The sequence below is a fragment of the Amphibalanus amphitrite genome, unplaced genomic scaffold (assembly GCF_019059575.1).
Source record: "Amphibalanus amphitrite isolate SeventyFive unplaced genomic scaffold, NRLGWU_Aamphi_draft 000520F_arrow, whole genome shotgun sequence".
In the NCBI taxonomy this organism is placed as follows: domain Eukaryota; kingdom Metazoa; phylum Arthropoda; class Thecostraca; order Balanomorpha; family Balanidae; genus Amphibalanus; species Amphibalanus amphitrite.
In genome coordinates, this window is record NW_024882014.1 from 203,457 (window position 1) to 225,440 (window position 21,984).

The window sequence follows — 21,984 nt, forward strand, 5'->3', positions numbered from 1 at the left end:
AACTCAAAGGGGGGCACGGTGCCCCGGTGCCCTCCCCGTTCCGCCGCCTATGTCTTTTGCATACGTTTAACTTCCTACGATCTTCTGCCTTACGATCTTCTGCTTTAAGAGCTTTTGTCCGGTTACCGGAAATGACACAGTACAAACTGCAGTGAGTGCAGACTCTGCAGTCTGAACTCTGAACTCCCTATTATGCCGCCTTGAAGATGGCTCTACTTTCGCAGACCACAAGAAGCATCACCAGCGTCATCTATATCATTTAAGGTATCAACCTGTAATTTCAGATGGCGTACAAACACAGCTCTGTGTTATGCATGATTTGCCGACATTAGATTCTGTGTGTATATCTATGTTAGAATGCATCTCTTACCACTGAAACAAACCCAACGCAACCCAGTCTAACCTGACTTTATCTATACGAACACATGCCATGTGTGCCATGCGAACATTTGCGATGCCCATATACGGCCTTGCGAGTTGCGATGCGTACTTGTGTCTGCATCCTGTTGTGCATGACGAGTGATAAAAAACATGACGAAGAACCGAAGGCCTAAGATGAACTGGCCACAAAAAGTTTATTTGAAATACGAGTTCTGTTACATAGGAGAGGTCATAAGATATTCAATCATTCCTTGAATATAGAAATAACAGCTTTTGCAATCAATCAGTGATAGCATCAATTGTCAATTTGGTAGCAGATAGCTTCGGGCTTTATGAGTCAAATACGACGCACATGTCTCCAAGAGAATGAGTGCTGTTCGATTATTGTTTTTTTAGTAGCATGCTGCTAGACAGCTCGCATTTCTCGTCTTGTCATTGGTGAAATTTACGTCAGAGGCACTACTTACCAATGAGAGGCCGAGATACGCCAGCGAGTCCTAGCAAAAACTGGAGCATTCTGAACAAGATTCTGAAAATGGCTGCCGTGAAGCGTGAATCGCTCTATTAGAGGTTTGTATAGAGGTTTATTATTATGTATAACTTTTACTTGTTTTGAATTAAGTCTGATGCCTTTGATCTGAGAAGGAAATGTTCTACTTCAACTTTGACTTTTCGAGTTTCAGCATATGCATGGTGTTTTAAACTGAAACATACAGTTTTCAGCCTGAGCTCAGAGCTGAAAATAGCACCTTTCAGGTGCTTGATGAACTTGATGTCCAGAAAGCAGTCCTGGCAACAGTTACAATTGTTCAGCTCATTATGATAAGGTATACCGGATATGCCTAAATGTAATGCATTGAATTAGAAAGGGCTATTAATACACTGTAGGCGAGGCTGGAAAACATCCACGGTCCATGTGACTGTCGACATGTCCAGTGTAGCAGGTGGATTGCAGCAAGATTTCAGCGCAGCATCTGACATAACCAGACTTGGCGTGCTGAAATTTCGGGCACAATGAAATAATAAATTTTGCAGCATGCAGACAAAATAAAAACATTTGTTATGAGACGACAAGCTCTAACCTTAGCTAACTATGCTCACTACAGTCTACACTCTACATTTGAACTTGGAATCAAGTACCTACCTATCCCTGAGTTGACATTTGTGACAGCCCTCAGATGATTGGATCTAAGGTTTGGCATATATAGGCCTGAACTTTGGCAAAAAATGTGATAAAATTTCAGCACAAAATTGCTGGTGCTAAATTTTGGCACATTGAGAGCCCACAGTGAGTCTAGCATGGTGAATGAATTTTTCCAGTCTGGGCTGTTATGCAGCAGGTACCTGCTGATGCACACCACACCAATCAGACTGGAAATCCACACCAAACAAGATCTATTTGTCATCTCACTTACCTTAGGTACTTTACAGTGATCAGGATATGGGAATTGGGAATGCAGAAAGTGTGCCTTTTCCACAAAATATGGTATCTGAACAAATCCTTAAATAACATTTCTTTGTAGAGCAATTGTTCATCCACATTTTTTTTTTGTCCACAAAACTTTGTCTGCATATTTCTTCTCTACGAATTGCATGCCTTTATCTCACATTTTGTTGTAAGTTTTATTATCAGTTAGGAATTTCTTCATATCAATGTGAATCAATATTTTTTATCAGCTCATTTTTTTATTACACATATCGTCGCCTCTGCAAATTTTCGTCATCAAATCCCCATCGATATAAATCTAAGGTGTCGAGATTGGTAAGTAAGAGTAAGTTAATATTTAGTTCTGCTAGGTTGGGTTATGCTGGTTAGTTGAGGTCATGTTTTTCTGGTTAGGTATTGTAAGGTTAGGTTGTTTTTTATTTGTTCAGCCATTAGTGTTGCAACAGGGGGCAAGTGGGGCACCTTGCCCCTCCAATCTCTGACTGGGCACCCCTTGAGATGGATGCAGGTCTGATGAGATTTTGGGGTCAGCAAAATAAAATCGAGAATGGCAATGGATTCAGAATGATTTGGAATTGTCCCAGCCAGGGTCAGGGCGAGAGTCGCCAAAGTCTTCAAGACTTCAATTCCAGGCTCGGGCATGTCAATACTTTGAAGTTTGATTCGATCCATATCTTAGTTGGTTTTAGCTGAATTTTGCGTTCGTGTTTCGCCAGTCTAGTACGCTGGCACGAAATTTGAGTGTCAAGACCTACTACCTAGCTCGAAAATTTCAGGGTTGGGTGGGGTCCTTTTCAAACTCAGGCCAAATATCTGATAGATTCAAGTGCTGTTGAAGTGCCAAAGGGCTGTTGCGGGCCGCGTGTAGGCTCCTAAAAAAGCCCCACTGAACTCGTGAGAAGTCAGAAGAAATCCCCTGCTGGCTTCTGACTTCTGAGGGACCAAAACCGACCTCTGAGTTCTGAGTGTCAGCAGGCTTGCACTTCTGAAAATCCGGTCTCCCACTGCTGATTCTGAAGGCTCAAGCGCTTTAGTGACCTTACTTGGGCAGTCCCTCTGAGGGCCTCTGCCGACCGCCGGCCTCAACGGCTCCGTACTGGCCTCCGAGGGTCCCATCGGTGTCCAGGGGCCCATTGCAGTCTCTGAGGACCCATTTCGACAATGAGAATCATCCCTACGGCAAGTTTATGAAGGCCCAAGCGGATTGGACATGGATCTTCGAAAATTTTTGAAAGCTCCGACTTCGGCCAGAACTGCGGGCTGCCCGATCTCAACTTTGCAGCAATTTTCAGAAAAGTGCCTCCATTTTTTTCTGACTCACGTATCTCATTTGATCCATATCGATCTCCGAGGGTGCTCTGTCGGCGGTGCTGGTTGTGCATGTGTAATAAAGCTTGTAGTAACCTATGGCTATATCTAGACGCAGCCATTTCTTCTTCATTTTATTGAAATGGATATTGAATTGAAATGATCAGGGCAAGAAAGGCAAACACTACGTAGATGTAAAAACGTGACAATGACTGCTGTTATTCATTTCCCATTGCGTTACTTTCAATTATCAGTTGTGCATTGTACTTCATTGCATGCTGTTGACTGATTTTGCTATGTTTTCTGTTTCAGGTGACAGATTAAAGCAATTAAAAGAGAGACAATTTAAGAGACAATTAAAACAAAAAGCAAGGAACACAAGAAATGGGCGTCGACACGAAGAAAGTTGTCCTCGCTGTAGGTCTTGCAACTTTTACAGGAGTTGCACTCTACCTGCTTTATAAAAAAGTGAGTATGTGATGGGTGGTATTTAATTCACTCCCATTTGGTGGTGGCCCCTGTTTCATAATTAATTTACACTTAGCAGAACGATTCAACTCACAACCCATTGTTGAAATAGGTACCTATTCGATAGTGTTACATAGTATCACTTCGCTGAATAGAATCCGTGGTCACAAATTACTTGCATAGGTTTGTTGCCATTCAAGACCACAGTTCGCTGTGATTTCAAAAGTGTATTCACTCCGTATGTCATGTTGACGTCGCAATGATGTTACCCTGTTTGTACGACAGTCGTCGTGTTTGCGCGACAGTCGCAGTGACGTCGTCGTGTTTGTGCGACAGTCGTGGTGAGGTCGTTTGTGCGACAGTCGTGGTGAGGTCGCTGGAGGTGCGTGTCCTATCGTCACCCGTGATGAGGTCGCCGCGTCTGCGCGTTTCAGAATGACGAGGATGACGAGCTGGAGATGTACGCGGCCGACACGGCGACGTCGCGGCACACGCTGATCGAGATGGTCATCCCGAGGAACGCCGTCGGCTTCGTCATCGGACGCCAGGGCGCCAACGTCAAGGAGATCCAGGAGATCACCAACACGCGCATCAACTTCAAGGACCCCGGTACGGAGAAATGTCACTCGGAACCGCGTTATGGCGTTATGATGTACTCATTATTAAAATTGTGGTGATAATGGGCAGTGATCTTGCTGCTGTTGGGCGCTGACATACCGCCCAAAGGTGTATTCTAGACAGTAACAGGGAACACCTTGTAACGCGTAGAACGCATTGTAGGTTCACCAAACCACTGCACATTACTGCACTCCCATCACGCGAACTCGGTTACGCTATAGGAGCCCACTCAGAGCATTGACTGGAGTTCCATCACCATTGTTATGGAGTTTGTGTAACGTAATCGTTTTCTTTGCTCCTTGCCACGTAATTTGTGATGCTTGAAAAACATTCATAAAGCTCGTTAAAGCACAACACGTTTCACTACGCCGATTCCATGTTTTGAAAAAAAATTAATGTTCATCACCGTCGGGTGTGCGTCCCTGCTACCATCTCCTGCTGGCAATGGCGTAGTGCGCGCCGGTGCTGCCCCCTCCTGCTCACTTTGTGCCGTAGCTCGCGCCTCTGCCCCCTCCTGCTCACTGTGTGCCGTAGCACGCGCCTCTGCCCCCTCCTGCTGTGTGCCGTAGCACGCGCCTCTGCCCCCTCCTGCTGTGTGCCGTAGCACGCGCCTCTGCCCCCTCCTGCTCACTGTGTGCCGTAGCACGCGCCTCTGCCCCCTCCTGCTCACTGTGTGCCGTAGCACGCGCCTCTGCTGCCCCCTCCTGCTGACGGTCTAACTGGGAGTTTATGCACAGGCGGCCCGACCGACGACCGTGTCTGCGTGATCCGCGGGAAGGCGGAGAACGCCCAGGAGGCCGAGCGGCTGATCCAGAGAGCCATCGCCGAGCAGCCCAAACTGCTGACCATCAACATCAGCGTGCCGCAGGTGGGTCCCCAGGCTGCTGAGTGCTGACCAACATCAGCGTGCCGCAGGTGGCCGGTCCCCAGGCTGCTGACCCGCATCAGCCTGCCGCAGGTGGGTCCCCAGGCTGCTGACCATTATTAGCCTGCCGCAGGTGGGTCACCAGGCTGCTGACCATCAACATCAGCGTGCCGCAGGTGGGTCCCCAGGCTGCTAACCAACATCAGCGTGCCGCAGGTGGGTCCCCAGGCTGCTAACCAACATCAGCGTGCCGCAGGTGGGTCCCCAGGCTGCTAACCAACATCAGCGTGCCGCAGGTGGGTCCCCAGGCTGCTAACCAACATCAGCGTGCCGCAGGTGGGTCCCCAGGCTGCTAACCAACATCAGCGTGCCGCAGGTGGGTCCCCAGGCCGCTGACCAACTTCAGCGTGCCGCAGGTGGGTCCCCAGGCTGCTGACCGGCATCAGCGTGCCGCAGGTGGGTCCCCAGGCTGCTGACCAGCATCAGCGTGCCGCAGCAGGTGGGCGCAGCGGGTCGCAGGGCGCGTCCGTGGGGTGCAGGGACGGGGGTAATCAGCGACCTGCCCTGTACTACCAGGGTGAACCAGCTGCCAACCGGCTGTCCCATTAGGTTCCATGCAAACAGTGTTACTCCTGAGTGCAAAAATGACCAAGATAGACGTTTTTGCTGAGCTTTCTTTTGCATAATAATTTTGATTGAATGCGTGTAATCTGTTGATCGTCAATTTTGCAACCGTCGTGTCCTCACGCGCTTTTAAATGCGCGTCTAAAGATGCGTTCTTGCAAGTTGGAGTTTGCTTTGTTGATAAATGAGTCTTCATGGACATGTTACTGTCAAAGTCTACAACAAATCAACGAATTAAATCGACTGGCATGATTTTGTTTTGCTGGTGACATTTATGTCGCCTTCATCCTGATCATGATCTGTATTTTCTTTTGGGAGTAATGAATTTCGGAGTCAGTATAGCTGTCTCCTTGGGATATGTAGTGACCCCTGTCATCATCATCCCCATGTTATTAATGTTTTATTCTCCATTCGTCACATTGCATCCGTCGGTGGTTGTCCGTCCCGCCTTCGCCCTGCACCGTGCAATCCTCAGTCGGCTGTGGCTATCCTTTTCTGGCACATATTCTGGCTTTGGGGCTCTCTGTGATATCCGCCGGGCCGGCGCTGACGTCACGCCCCAGCTGACGTCGCGCGGCCAATGGCGGCGCGGCGCGATCTGCCCCGGCGAGCCGCCACAGTCGCCGCGTCTCTGCCCGGCCACCAGCTGCACATAACTCCCCGGCCCGGCTCAGCAGCGGCGCTCGGAGCCGGCCGGCCGGCCGCGGTATGAGCGTCTGCTGACGGCTGTCTCCTACTGGCGCGTTTGACGAAAGCTTCGTCGGCATACGCTGTCGCCGTGACGCGGCGGCCAATCGTACCGTGGCCTCTGATTGCCCCTGACCAATAGCTGAGAGCGCGGCACGGCTGGCGCCGCCGGCGGCTCCAATAATGTCTGTGCTGGCCGCGCGTGGCTGGGCCGCGATAGGCCCTGCGCCGTGCCGCCGAGGGAGGGTGAATAGGATGGACGGGGGGTGCTAAAATGGACATACACCGTTTGGAGTCCGCCGTCCGGTGTCGGCAGTCTGTGCCGGGTAGTCGGTTATCCAGTCTTCATGCGAGTTGCTTCCTCAAGAACGGCTTGTGAACTTACGAGTGTATAACTGTCTAACCTAATTCAGTCTTTAAGGTCATTGTTTGACATTAAAGTCAGTCTGTCGATGTGCCACCAATGCTGCTTGTAACGTTTCTAAGGCCGCGCTTTTAAGTTGAATGCGTGACGCTTACTTGTAAAATGCTGAGTCGCTGACCACACCTTTTAGCGATCATGGATCGGAGCACAAATAATAACGGCAAAGAACTCAACCGCGGAAAGGCCTTCAACACCTTGCTACAGCCAAGGTTACTTTACTCAACTTCACTAATGCAGAGGCTACAGCGGCGTCCGATGGATTTATTTGTATATCTTTTTAGCTCGCCTTTTTTATTTAGTCTGTCCATTTATTTTCATATGGAATCACGGCACCTACGTACGCATGTGAACGGATTACATATTACAGAGATCTACGGCAGCGCCGATGACATGAACTAGTCCAGGTTCATCACTCGTGTAATTATTCTGGTGACCCCACCCCTCCATCCCTGTCTATTTCAGCGCGCCTGCGGGCGGATCATCGGACGAAACGGCGACTCTATCCGCGAGATGTGCGCCGTCTCCGGGGCCAAGATCATCGTGGACCGCGAATTCCGCACACCCGCCGGTGGGTGACCTCAGTGTGACCGGTGACGAATAGCGGACGGGGGTGCCGGGAGAATCTGCTAGATCTTCTATATCAGTAGATATCCTACGACCATGCGTAAGTACCGACCATGTAGTCGGTACTTACGGTTGCCAAATTTGAAATCAACCGAGCACACCAAAGGTGCTAAAAAGCAAACAAAACAAAGAAGGAACAAACAAGCAGACAAACAATAACAGAAACAAAAATGAAACGGAACTTGTGGAAATGCCATCTAGCCTGTAATAAAATACATGAAAATCCGCATGAGAGAAATATGCTCGAATTTTGCTTACAGCTCATCGAAAGCTTGGTACACATTTTATTGCTTTTATCGTAAGCTGGCTTCTTGGCATTCTGAATAAAAATGCATTATGAATTATGATTGACAGAAAGTATATTCGCCATAGTAAGTGACTTGTTTGAAATATCGCCTGAACTACTCAATCCCCCTGGGCAGCACGGCGGACCCTGGACGTTCACCAGCCCCTCGTGTGCGTTTCTCCGGCAGACGGTATGCGGCTGATCACCATCAAAGGCACCGAGGACCAGCTGAGCACGGCCAAACAACTGATACAGACCAAGGTGGAGGAGGAGGAGGCCATGCAGCGGCGCATCGAGCTGTCGGCCGCCAACCGGGCGCCGCGCACCAAACACAAGCCCGACGCCGGCAAATCACAGGTGGGGGACACAAACCCTGCACCAAACACATACGGGCGCCGCGCACCAAACACAAGCCCGACGCCGGCAAATCACAGGTGGGAGACATACAAACCCCGCACTAAACACGAACCGGGCGCCGCGCACCAAACACAAGCCCGACGCCGGCAAATCACAGGTGGGAGAACCGGCTAAACACAGGTCATGGGTGGAACAGACACACAAACAGCAAACACGAACCGGGCGCCGCGCACCAAACACAAGCCCGACGCCGGCAAATCACAGGTGGGAGAACCGGCTAAACACAGGTCACAGGTGGAACAGACACACAAACAGCAAACACGAACCGGGCGCCGGCAAAACACGGTGGGATACAGGCATATACTCCAACAGACACAAACCCTAAAAAACGGACACCGCCATACCACAGTCCAGGTGAGCGCGGTACGTATGACGGCGGTGAGAGCGCCGGGCACCGGCCGCTGAGGGTCGTGCACAGCTGGGGCGGGGAGCCGCCCATTCATTTGTTCGGCTAGAGTTGCACCGGCTCTGTCCAAAGAGTTACCAACTAGGGTGACCCGCGTGCTCCGCAACGCGAAAAGGGATATTTTCGATCGGCCGGTGTTCGGTTGTTCTTGTGTCGGTTGGGTTATCTATCCATTTCGGTCGAGTGCTTTTTGACGGCTAAACGTTTTGGTTTGTGGAAAAAAATATCCACCGCATCGAGGTGCCCGTGTCTGCTAAGCATGCTTTCCACTTCAGAATCTGTCAAATGTGCTTTATAATTTAGGCGCGTAGTTTTATGACAAATTAAAGGCGTAGATAATTTTCACTAAAAATCGTTTTGCAGAGGTTTGAAACATTTATATTTTTAAGAATACTGTTGCTTGTCATGCAAACGTGATGATTGGATCTTGGAGAGAATTGAATGCTCTTTCCAATGATAGCATTTTCAATTGTCAAACGTATCAGGTTAAGCAGCAAAATCCGTGTAATTATTTAGTGGCACATTTTGGACAAATACCATTTAATTCAGCGATTTTTTCCACATTGTTTTTGATCAATTAGCTTTTCACAATTTTTCCATGAGAGACGGTACATTTTTATTGCTAATAGGCGCTGTTTCAACTCATTCCGTCTGACGATCACCTGAAATTAATATAAATTCCCAAATCCGTCCAAAACGTCCATTTTTCAAAAGAAAGTGTCCTCCCCGGTGCACGTGGCGCGTGCCAACCCCTGCACCGCACACCATTCGATAGCCCGTTCGATTCTCTACACGATGCTGTTTTCCCCGTACCGGTCGGGCCCACGGTTACCGAGATATTGCACCGGGACCGGACCCGTGTCGGGCAAATTTAGCCATTTTCGCCCGTTTTTGCAAGCCGATTTATACATGTAAAGTCTATGACGCGAATTTGCACTTTTCGGGCACGCGCCACGCGCTCGCTATCGACCCGATCGAGCTGAGACCCCTCAAAGGCACGTTGTCCAAACTTGTTCTATGAGTTGCGCAAACTTCAGCGCGGTAGGTGCAACGGTGTGACCTGTAACCCGCGCTACGTAGCACCATGTCGCGACCTCGGTTATAGACAGAAACTACGTCACCTCTATCAAATAGTAATATAGATGTTTCCGAGAGCGAATTGTCCCCTTCCCTTCTCTCCTTCCTCCCACTTTTCCTTCCTCTTCTAATTCCTTTAATACCCTTTCTCCTTCCCCTGTATCCAGGGGCGTCGTTTTGTATAGGCCTGGGAGTGCCCGAGCACTACCAATGTTCAGCTGAGCACTACCAATGTGTTGTTGAGCACTACCAACATTTTTCTTCACTTATTGAGAAAATTGCATTCAAACATGTCATACAAATAAAATGAATGAGGTTCTTATGTATAAAATCAGCATGATAGCAAGTAACTTCAATGGTAAGTGATAACTATTGATGAAAATCTATAGACTTACTCCACAAGTAGATTGAATTTGAATTGGTTGACCAATTCAATCTTCTTGTAGCGTATGTACCTAAGTCCATAAATTTCGATCAATACCTAGGTATCATTTTCACTTTCCACATCATGTCATTGCGTCAAGTAATTTCAAGTTATGTGGTACCTACCTACCTACCAAGTTTCACAATAGTCAGGGGCGTCGTTTTGTATAGGCCTGGTAGGGCCCGAGCCTTACCAATGTTTATTTGGGCCCTACCAATGTTCGCTGAGCCCTACCAATCTTTTGTCACTTATCAGTTGATAAAAAATCAAAATAAACAGATAAGCAAATATTAAATAAGCACATATGCAAGTACATAAATAAGGTTCTAGCCACAGTAGGTGTATGTAGCTGACAATGAGGTTTCACGTGTCTAGGACTCCGGTCCTTAATGGATTTTAAGAGGCTCGAAAACGCAATTGGTTATAGAGGTCCATAACTGCCTCTGAGTCCCGCATACCACGCGACCGCCCCTAATAGACCCCGATCCGTCTCCACACCAGCCGCTGGAGGCCCTACACCGACTTCGGAAGGTGCCGCGGTGCTCCAGAATAGGCCATAGGTATATTGATTTGAGTGGGTGATGCAGCCTGATTTCCCAGGGTTCAACGCCAGGTCATTACCGCATCAGACCCCGAAAACTGAAGCTCGTAACTACGAGGGGCGTTCAAAAAGTTTCGGGCCGAACAATGAAGGAGTTGGAATTTTGGCCTGCAAGGCGGTGTGTTAAATGATGTGTTATTGGGATGTCCACTTACGCAAATTAAGTAAGTGGCCATTAACCCGCGCCCTGCTGGGGGGGGGTGTTTGAACACCCCCCCTTGTGGTTTTTCGCGAATATCTCAAAAACGGCGGCGCGGAGCGCCGCCGTTTTTGCTACACCTTATCATACATCAATTCTACACATGTTGTGAAAATTTCAGACCAAGGTCATTCAAGGTCAGGTCACCAGGTCACTTGAAGTGACCTCACCTCATAAAAAGTTTCAATGTCTGTCATAGCTACACCGAGTGACCGATCGCTTTGAAACTTTCAACGATTGATAAGGGTAACAGTATCTATAAAATGTATATCTCGGAATTTTGATATCGGTGACCTAAGGTCAGGTCAATTTTGCGACCTCCCCATTATAAGTCAATGGGAGAAAATTGAAATGCTCCTCTTTTGGACGAAAGACATTATAAACACTCCCAAACACCGAATTACAAGTGGTTTAGACACACAGAACATGAAAATGGTGTCTGTGACCCTTGTTTATGCCCTGAGGTCATCTTAGGTCACGAATGGTATCTAACAGTTTTTCGCAAATAACTTTTGATAGAGGCATGCTAGAGCAATGAAAACGCCTTAGATGTGTTCAGCTCGACGATACGGATCGACTGATATGCAACATGACCCTTTCCGGTCAGGTCATGACCTTGACCTGAGGTCAAATTAATAAGTTGACCTTTCAAGGTCAAGTTATAGTTCATTCGATGCGTCTTGACGAGAGAAACACGATGCCGGTAAAAGTAAGCTCGTACAAGGCTTGGGTCAAAAGTTATTGCAGAAAAACTGTTTCCGAAAAAAATCGGCTATTTTTGCAGTTTTTGCCCCCTGCAGGCAAAACCGTTGACGTTAGGTCAAATCTGAGCGAATTACTCAGAAAGGGCGTTAATAGGGCTATCGAATGCGCTTTTCCGCGGCGCTGTAGCTCTATTGGTTCCCGAGTTATGCGTTGGCTTCTTGGAAATTTTCGACATTCGACCTGGAAATCGGCGAAATTTTGCCTTCAATGACCTCTGGTGACCTGACCTTTGACCTGAGCAAAAAATTGACCGAAGTGATTTCGTCATTATTTTTGACGCTCTTTCGAACGCCGCCTTCCGCGTATCGCTACGTGGCCCAGGAGCCGAGTTACTAGGGGGGTGTTCAAACACCCCCCCCCCCCCCAGCAGGGCGTGGAAATCCAGGACCCCCAGCCGGGCGCGGGTTTTAATTAAGTCTCTTCTGTGATTGATTCGGGCTTCTATTCGTAGCATAGTTCGCCATTTCGGATAGGATGGGCGACGCCCAGAAGAGAGCAGTGATTCGTTTCATAGTAGTTAGTGCAGAAAAGGCACCTTAACCCTCGCCATGGGCATTTTTCATAACACGGCCTGGCAGGGGGGAGGGGTCGATGCGACCCCCCTCCGCTCGTCAACTTTCCAAAACAGGGGCACACAATTGATGATGTGCGTCCATTCGATAAACATCGAGGAGAGGCTATAGGGAAGCTGACGTAAAGTGTGCACCTGATCCGCGACCACGCACCTGCGTACATGGGCGGGATGACGAACAGTGAAGCGATGAGCTTCGAGTTGTTGTCGCATCCACTTTTTTCTCTCCGAACCTTGCACACTCTGGTTAGTGGTTGCCACCTCTTCCCCAACATAAGAAAATTAGCAGCGGCAACCTCGCTAACAGCAGGGAGACGAAATCAGCCGTCTTGGACGTGCAGGATGGGTCCAAAACCCACTTGGTTATGGTGGCCTTGAGGGCTCTCGCGAAGCGCTGCGCGAAATGTGTTTGTCTTAACGGTGTTTATTTGAATAAATGAACTTTTTGGTCTAATGAGTCGATGCTGTATCTCTCTGCTCCTTCATGGTCGGGCCCGTAGCTTTCTGAACGCCCCTCGTACTGTCATCCTTTTATTTTGGCAAGCAGGTCTTTCTAACTATCGTTGTGTTTCCAGTCCTCGTTAGTTGTCGAACCCTTCAATTGGCGTGGGTCTTCAAAACCGTTCCTGGCCCCGCAGCCGTCTTTTTTAGTCGGCTTGGGCCCTCAAAGCTGTTCCTGTCCCCTTTCAGCACAGCCGTCCTTTTAAGTCGATGTGGGCCTCTTTCAGAATGGCGTGCATTCCTCCGACACTATTGCCTATATAACTGCACGTTTTGTGCATGGCGTCCGGTGTGGACCCAGATTTCCAAAGTTTTTTTTGTGTTTTTTTTTTTAGATTTCGGTTAGTCTTGTCAATGACCAGGGCGAAAAATAAGTGGCCGAAATCCGATGAGAAAGGCAGATTTGGGGGTACCCTACCTTGTAAGCCCCGTCATATATGGCCAGCCGCCGCCTTTGGGCACTACCAATCATTTTCGGAAAACGACACCCCTGCCTGTATCTGTCCCTTCTGTGTCTTCACTCACTCACTCACCCACTCACCCACTCAGTCACTCACTCACTCACTCACTCACTCACTCACCCACTCACTCACTCACTCACTCACTCACTCACTCACTAGTCACTCACTCACTCACTCAGTCATACACGGCTAGGTTTAGGCCGCTGTAGTTGGCGAATGCATAGTCTAGGGCGTCAGTCTGGTGTTTGTTCTAGAGAAGAGTTACTCGTTCTTTTTCCTGTATGGGAATGGAGACTTATCGAGGAGTAGCGACACCTACAGTCTACAAACTGCACAGTGTGGCGCGCCGTCATAGTTCCTGGCTCAAATGCATGGTGACGGACAAAACAAACATGAAACTACACATTAGGGTGTGTCGATAGTCGCAGATTCGCGTTAGACAAAGATATAAATTGGCGCGAGCATGCCAAAACACTAGCCCTGCAGTTGGTTTTGCGTAAAAATGCGATTTGACGAGGCTCGGGCAGGTCGAAGTTACAGCGAAAAAGTCGCAGTCGACGGTGCTGCCACCTACAATACACATTTTACCGGGTTTTGTTGTTGCAAAAAGGGTGTTAAAGCATTTTCCCACGACACTCAGTGCTTCATTTAATATCACCATAGGCTCAACCAAAGCTGCATGGTTACGCACTTCAGCGGTATTCACCCAATTCTCCTGTCCCATTTATGGACATATATGCCATAGACATCCCATCCCATCCCCATATTTAATGGATATCTCTTAGGTTCTTGTCCGTGCGTGCTATTTTTGTCTAACGATTATCTTAGTTCCTTTGCCCTACCATATAAAAGGCCAACCGGTACCTATACCACCAACGGAAAAGGCCACCCGGTACCTATACCACCACCGGCACCTACTGCCTGCAGAGTGGTGCGCTCTCAAAGAGCTGTTATCAAAATATCATTTTATCATCATTTTTTCATATTATTATCATCATATTATGACATCACATCATATTATTTGTCATCATGTCAAAATATCATTTGAGATACCCTCAAAACAGAGGGTCTGTTGACACGATGTGCCCACGTCTTTGGGCAGGGTGCCGGCGACCAGCCAGTGCCGACCCGCGAGAGTCTGGTGGCCACCGGCGCCGACGGCTATCTGGAGGTGTACGTCTCTGCCGTGGACACGCCCGGACACTTCTGGGTGCAGGTCAGTCTGCCCCCCCCCGTCCCGGGCGGCGGGGCGGCAGGACGCGTGGGGGTGGGGATGCTAGGGTGATGTGGCCTAGGGCGAAGGTATCACTGTGTTAGATGTCCTGGTGTATCACCAGAGCAAATGTGCGTGTTGAGATGAGCCGCCATGTCTCGAGCCCCAGTGTGTGGGATAGAGGGTACAGCCGGGTAAGCAGCGAGTGGTACAGTGCTGTAAATGTGTGCAGCAGGGTATGTAGTCTCTGTAGGTACTATGCTCTCCCGTCAGTGCCTGAGTTAGGGCTGCGTCGGTAGACGGTGCATACGCAGTCGCAATGCTCGCGAAATCTGTCACATCAGACTTATTACCTGCACTTCAAGCTGCCTGACTTCTCAACAGGAAGTGATTTGCCAGTGCGGAGCCCCGGGTCGGGTTGGACGTGATTTGGGCTCTTCACCGTCCTCTGTTGTGGAATAGAGGTCATTACGTCACCGGTTCAGTCGACCGTTTATAGTACGGGCTTCATTTAAGGCCCTTATGATCTAATATGATCACCTCACGTCATGTGCTTGTGTAATCACAGGGGATCATGCTTCATGCAACCTGCATATTTATGACGTGTCTTTTATTATGGCGCATCGCTGAGCTTCGGCATCGTATCGGGGATGTATGTCGTGGCCAATAGTTCTTCTTTGGGCAATGTTCCGTAATAAGTCTTGTCTTGCCCGCCTGTTTTCCCATGATTCTCGCTCATTGAGCTACTTTACTGGATTCATTGTGCATGTTTGCAGCATTACACTAGGTATCTACCTGTAAGTCAACGCGACTTTTTTCCTGTTCGCCTACTTTTTGATGATTTTCGCTCATTGAAATGCTTTATTGGATTCATTTTGCATGCTTACAGCCGGATTACACAAGGAAACCCATGTAAGGCTACGCTAGGCAAATTCTTTCGAATTGCAAACATATCCGCCATTACGATTCCACTAAGCCTTTGAAAGTAGTCACCACGCAAATGGGTGTGTTCCATCACGAAAATAGACGGCGAATCGGTGTCAGTCCATCGATAGTTGTTGTCTTGTTTGGCGAACACAAAACGTTAGCGTTGTGTCTTATATATCCCTTCGCGCTTCCGCAGGTCCAGTCTCGGAGAGCTATCCTGTTTGGCCGACGCACAGCTGTAGTGTACATATGTGTGCCTGATATCGCTGTGACTCGCAGGTCAAGCCTCCGCTAGCTGAGCTGTTCGGCCGACACCTAGCGGCAGTATATGTGCCTGACATCGCCGTACTTCCGCAGGTAAAGTCTCCGCGAGCCATCGAGCTGGACAAGCTGGTGGAGAGGATGACGGAGTTCTATTCGGAGGAGAGCAACCGCAACATGTACAAACTGAAAAAGGTGAGCTGGTGGAGCGGAATACCGTCATTGGGACACTGATGACGCAGAGGAGACACGAGACGTCGAAGCCAAACCATACCGCCTTGTGTTGCCAATTCAACATTATTGGAAACGCACTGCCATATCCCACACGTTGACACTCACTAGTCCCACACCACACTCATTAGGGCGCTATATCTCACAGCTGAGACTTTGGTTATGATTCAGCCTGCACCAGTGGAATTCAAGAATGAAGCTTCAGTGCCGTTAATCTGTCGCCAACATCGATGTCGCGTGACAGCCTGACAATCATGGTTTTACACGCACCGTCTCAGTATGTTACAACTGACCACTTCTACGTGACTGGTACACTAGTCCTGACAGCATTCCTCTACTCTGTCAGCATTATTTCTGTAACAGGGAAAAGTGATTATTGGGGGCATATATGCTTTATCATCGTAAGGCTCGAGGGTCGTCCCTGATTTGTGAGAGGTGTACGTACTTTAAACGTAGTGAGTGTACAACGCAACAACCATGCTAGGTAATCGATGCCGCCGTGTCTATTGAACTAGTGTCGTGTCCCAGAATGTGATGAACCCTGGTGATAGCGTGGCTCTGTAACCATTTTTATTGCGAAGAGGTCAGTTGCGCACGTTCTGCCCGACCGTTCCCCTGACGGCCGGTCGCCGACACTGAAGCTTCCCTCGCCGGCCGACAGGTGGCGGTGGGTGACGTGGTGGCGGCGCCGTTCCCGTACGACAGCTCGTGGTACCGCGCCGAGGTGGCCGAACTGGCCGAGAACGACTCGGACCCCGACCAGACGGCGCTCACCGTCTACTACGTCGACTTTGGCGACACGGATACGGTGCAGCGGCGCCAGGCGGCCGAGCTGCGCACCGACTTCCTCGGGCTCAGCCACCAGGCCGTCGAGTGCTTCCTCTGCGGCGTGAAACCCTCGTGAGTCACCCGGCTGCGGTCGGGGTCTGTGCGCCCGCCCGCCCGCCCGCCGCCGGCTCGTTAGTGGAGCGGGAATGGCACAGATGGGAATTTGTGGAGTTGTGGAAATTATGGTGTCGTCAGATTTAGGTTTGTGATGACCTTTCCTCCCTTGTTCCTCATATTTGTTTTCATAGTGTATGGCTGTGAAAGTACAGCTGACGTTTTGCCTTCGACGAAACGATTAATCCTGACCCGACACAATCGGTTCACCTGTCTCTTGTCCAGAGCCTAGCTCTACCCACCTCTTGCCCATCGGAAAGTCATGGTGAATGACCTGACTTTGTTCTCCCTTTGTTTTCTTTTTGTTTTGTTGGGTTAGGCCCTAGTTTCGGTCCAATGAGACCATTTCAGAGCTGGGAGGATGACAGGAATGAGGGGGAGGCATTGGTCTGGGCAGGCATCCTAGTGAGTCAACGGGGCTGAGCCCGTCCAGAGGACAGGCCACCCAGCCCCAAGGTACTCACTGCACCCGGCTACGGGGTGCGCTCCCTCGGGAGCAGCGGTGCCGCTCCAAGAGAGCAGCCGGCATGATATATAGTTGCCTGTCCAGCCCGGAATGGGGGTTGCGGCGTGGAGGAGAAGGATTTCAGCATCCTGAGGATAGAAACGACGGACGGGGATTGTGCTCCCTTTTCTTCAAGCGGCTAGCAATTGACCTGGCCTACACTGTTCCTCTTCCGTACGTTTGTTATTCGCATAATTTGACAGGGTCCATCCTACCCTTTGCGGTGGCTGTTTTATTTGACTTAACTTGCCCCCTCCCCCCCTCAGTGGCTACTGTTGACTGCTATTTGACCTAGCCTGCCCAGTGCCCGTCCTTCTGGCCCATGCAGTGAGTGTTGATGTCTGGATGACCTGTCCTCGCCCCCTCCCACAGCGGGTGCTCGTGGACGGACGCGGCCGGCGACTGTTTCGAGGAGCTGACGTACGCCGCCCAGTGGAAGTCGGTGATGGCCAAGGTGGTGCGCTACCAGCAGGCCGGCAGCAGGAAGGTGCCCGTCGTCGAGCTGGTCGACACCAACTCCGAACTGGTACGTACGTACCCGGCGCCTCCCAGACCCGTGGGGTAGTGGCCGCCGCCCAGGGCCCTGTCCTACTCAGACACCTACTCAGGTGTTCACGGTATTCGGTAACTCCCATAGTGATACCAGTTTATGGTAGCAATTGTACACATGCGACAATTAACTAATCTCTGATAGCGTCCAAATAGCATGGGTGATACTTGAGTGCATTAAGTTGCATTATATTTTGCGTTCGCTACTAGTTTGTGGAAACCAGTCTTAGCCGGTGCTGTGAAACTCTCTGTGTGTTATGTCGCGAGGTTGGGCGCCAGGGGCAGGTATGTGTCGGCGGTTGCCCTCTGGAGGGTCCGATGGATCCCTGCCGGCCGGTCGGTGGCCGCAGCCCAGCCGCTTCTATGGGTCCGTGGAGCCCGGTCCCGGCGGCTCAGCGGCTGTCAGGTGCCCGAGGCCGACAGGCGTGCCCGGGGAGCGGCCGGGGGTGTGGTCCGCCTCACGCACACAGAGGGACGGCGCGCCCCGGTATCAGCCCAGATCCCACCCGACCTGGTAACCCGTGCGAGGCGTTACGTAAGAATGCGCCGAGTGGTAGCGCGGATTTGAACCGAATTCCGAGCTGGAATGCCAGCTTTGCGTGCTTATCTCTGACAACGATCATCCATAGCGTGCTTCGCGTAATAGGCGTCAGTTTGAGCGATCGAAGACCATCCGTTTTCATATGCTCCGGTGTACAGTTAATTTGACGGCGTATGCCGCGAATTTTTCATGCATTTCAATTACCCACTCGTCAAAGCTGACTTCCCCGTGTTCCTTTTTCAATTACAGCGATGTTTGGTGATTTTGTTTGTTGCGCCTTTACGGAACTGCACCTAAAAACAAACCGTGACGTGATCTAAGCTGGCTAGGGAAGCTGATTACGCCACTGTGGGCGAGGCGAAATAGCTCGGGGTTTAGCCGCCAGTTTCTTTCAGCACGCCTTACTACTGTTTCCATGAAACGGCTTTGACTCGGGAGCCTGGGCACGGATGTGCTTCCTTCGAACGGGTTTATTTTATATATCCTTCTGGGGCATTAGGCGGCGTGTGTATTTGGTAACAGAGAGTGCCGGGTATTTATTTGGCGTCTGGCAGCGCGCTGAGCCAATGAGGCGGCTTTTCTCGCTCCTTATCCGGCTGAGTGGACGGCCGGCGGCCGCTCAGCGCTCAGTATTTGGCGCGGATTCTCCGTCTGGCGCCGTTTCAGCCGAGGGCCGGAGCTGGGCGCGGTGTACGGCGCCGCGCCCCCGCCGTGCCAGGGGGCGACACGCGCCCGATCGGACCGCCCGTCTTTGTATGGTCGGGGGGGGGGGGGCTTTCAGTGGAACTCGAACGCTAGTTTACAGGGTGCCGACCGTGGGTCGGTAGCTGCCAGCCGATACCAGAACATTATGCTCCGACTGGAGAGAATGCGTTATTGGTGCCGTGTCGTGTATTATCGTAAATATGTCGATATGTGATTATCTGGGACTGAAAGGCGCGGGCGAGAATCGACGCCGTCATCTGCAGTTATTGCAGTTAGCGATTTTTTCAACGCCTCTTGAATGCGTTATTCTTTTATGCGATTGGTTTGATCTGATCGAGGCTGTGGTAGATGGTTTTGATCTGTGTTCACAGGACTTGTAACTGAAGCCTTTTTGAACTATCAATAGGATTTCTGATCCCGCCTGTATCTTTCGAGAGCGTGTGCCGTGTATTTTACTTGCTACTTCACAGCCCACTTCGTTCAGTCACACGCCTTCTGTTCTTCCCTTTTCGGACAGTATCCCTCTGTGTGTGTGCGTGTGTGTGGTTTGGGCAGCAGGACCCCGGACGCCAGTTCTGATGGCCACAGCGGTACCGGGACCATGTACGCCAGTTCTAACCGCCGTCCGCTCCGTTTGCAGGACGTGGACGTGGCCAAGGAGCTGGTGAAGCGCGGCCACGCCGTCTGGGCAAAGAGCGGCGCCACGGGCAGCCGCGAGGCCAGTCCGGCCTGCTGCAGCTGAGGCACGCGCTCACCGCCCGGGAGACGGCGGCTAGTACCTGATAGTAGCGGCGACCGACCAGCGGCGGCCCCGGCGGCGGCGCGGTGCGGTCAGTGCGAGCGTCGGGTGTGGGGGGACTCCCGCGACGGCCCGTGTCGCTCGTGTGCAGGGTAGAGTGGGCCCGGGTGATGCGCCAGGCGGTGTCGGCGATGGGAACGCCCCGGTGCGGCGCCGTCCGGTCAGCAGGCTGTGTGATGAGGGTCGGTGTGTCCCGTCTGAGATTGGTAGCAGCTAGCGACGGGTGAACTGCTGCGGCCCGGCCCGGCTCGGGTGCCGGCAGTCGGCGTTGGGTGGGAGATGACGCCCGTCAGTCGTTAGTTGGTGTCCGTTGATGGATGGCCGGTGATCGGCCGTCAGACGGCGCCTGGCCCGGATGGATGACTGCTGCAGCAGAAGAGGGTACAGGGGCGGATAGGAGACCGAATCAGCTGCCCAGATTCAGAGCTGTTTGACGTTCGGAGCTGTCCTATGCGGCCAGTCAGACGGTACGGGCTGGCTGGTCCCGGCCAATGAAGAGTTCGGGAGACACTGTATGTATTCGCCGCCGACCTCTGGGAATGGAAGGTCTTCCGTGAGTGACGTGGGGACGGGGAGCGGACAGCTGCCGATGGCGCCTGGGACGACTTCCACTGGTGCCTGGGGACAGCCCCGGTGAGGTCAGGGCTGGTCTGACCGCTGACAGCAGCGCCCTCCGTAATGGACGCAGCAGGTGCCTGCGCCACAGGCCAGTGATGCGATGGGAAATCGCAGTCGGTGTGTGGTTTTCTCCCGTGGTAGGAAATGCAGCGATTTTCACTCCGGGTCGGATCATCATTGGAAGTCCCATGGGCAAACCGAGCGCTAAAAATAGCGTTCTTCCCGAGTACTGTTGTCATAATATTGCTGATAACCGATGCTAGTTGTTGCTCGTGATATTTTTGTTACCCAGCCTTCAACAAAAGTGTGCGCGTGATCGGAATGTTGTTTCACAGTGCTAAGTCTCGTTCAGGTAGTGTTTTCAGATGATGCTTTCTGAATTCTGAGGTAGTTGTCAGTGCGGTGCTGACAGGGTGTTCGTGCAGCTCGTTGTAGCGCTGTTTTATGAGAGGGAGAGGAGGGATCCGGGAGGGGTGTCCGTTTTCCGGCGAACTGCGGACACTGTTAGCTCGGTCTCGGCCTCTGCCGGCCGGTGGCGAGTCGCGGCCCCGGCGAGCTTTAGGGATGACGCGATGTGCGCTGACGTGATGACGCCGGAACTGGAGGAAGACGGACTGGCGGCGGAGCCCGCGCCGGGCGGACGGCGAGTGACCGCCTGACGGCCTTCCCGTCTGCGTGCTGCGGCCGACCGGCGGCGGCCGGCGGCGACCGCCGTGCCGGGAACTGACCACTCGAGACGAACGGCACGGCACGGCACGGCCGCCGGCGTCGGTTATAGCGAAACGGTGCCAACAGAGCGTAATGACTCGGTCCGAGGAGTCGACCGCGCCGCGCCCGGCCCGAATGTCATTCGTGCAATGCTGCAGTGAGCCTGCCCGGTGCGTATGCGGTCTTGGTCGTGGCGTGTTAATTGTGTGAATGGAGCTGTGAGAGGCTGATATTTTTTAAATCGTGATTCTGTGTGTATGCTGCTCAGCCGGAACTTCTGGTCCTTTTGAATATGATGTTCAATGATGAAAGTGGCTCGCTGTTTTCTGGAGTTGCTGGTGGTGGAGGGTTATTGTAGACAGAGCGAACTAGGTTTCCTCGTTGCACCACATCCCTGCCTTTCAGCAGCCCCCTCTGACGGCCGAAGCCCCACCAAGTACCGGCCCAGTGGAGCCTGCGCGGCCGCTCCGGGAACTGGAAGGAAAGCCGTCATTCACTTGACATGAAAATTCCGCACGGTCACTGCGGCCGCCGTTTGCCGGAACCGGCGGCGTGGCTTCACACAGCAATTCATCATCGTCAAATTGAACAAGTGGCCGTGCGCCCGGGTGGCCATTAGTTCTGGTTAGGCTCGGCGCGCGGTGCCGGCCTCGGCCGCCCTGGCCCCGCCTGCACCCTTTCGTCGAGCAAAATACTCGCACGGCAAGAGGCTGCCCGCCGCGTACACACAGTAACGAGAGAGCCACGGAATATCGCGCACACACTTCCGCTGACCTGACCGCGCCCCGTTCCTCGTTGGTGGTATTTTTATGTCACGATAAGCTAAAAGCA

The 21,984-nt window shown here is 51.4% G+C and overlaps 1 protein-coding gene across 3 annotated transcripts; it reads left to right on the top strand.

The window, feature by feature from the left end:
• The first annotated feature begins 906 nt into the window (after positions 1-906).
• Positions 907-21,467, top strand: LOC122393173 (tudor and KH domain-containing protein homolog). 3 transcript variants are annotated; one of them, XM_043388928.1, is made up of 11 exons: positions 907-951; positions 3,449-3,604; positions 4,039-4,213; positions 4,960-5,090; positions 7,285-7,390; positions 7,920-8,089; positions 14,257-14,370; positions 15,652-15,750; positions 16,448-16,686; positions 17,606-17,759; positions 19,669-21,467. In XM_043388928.1, exons 2-11 carry the CDS (start codon positions 3,521-3,523, stop codon positions 19,768-19,770), a joined length of 1,374 nt encoding a protein of 457 aa, XP_043244863.1. In that variant the 5' UTR covers positions 907-951; positions 3,449-3,520; the 3' UTR covers positions 19,771-21,467. The 3 variants fall into 3 exon arrangements, with proteins under 3 accessions (XP_043244863.1, XP_043244864.1, XP_043244865.1); XM_043388929.1 differs by lacking the exon at positions 907-951 and adding an exon at positions 959-975; XM_043388930.1 differs by lacking the exon at positions 907-951 and adding an exon at positions 2,132-2,143.
• Positions 21,468-21,984: the final 517 nt, after the last annotated feature.

Excerpts from the sequence above, each read along its gene's own strand:
- LOC122393173 (XM_043388928.1), top strand. The coding sequence starts at position 3,521 with ATGGGCGTCGACACGAAGAAAGTTGTCCTCGCTGTAGGTCTTGCAACT. Across the intron at positions 5,091-7,284 it reads TCAACATCAGCGTGCCGCAG|CGCGCCTGCGGGCGGATCAT; the intron begins GTGGGTCCCCAG and ends TGTCTATTTCAG. Across the intron at positions 14,371-15,651 it reads CCGGACACTTCTGGGTGCAG|GTAAAGTCTCCGCGAGCCAT; the intron begins GTCAGTCTGCCC and ends GTACTTCCGCAG.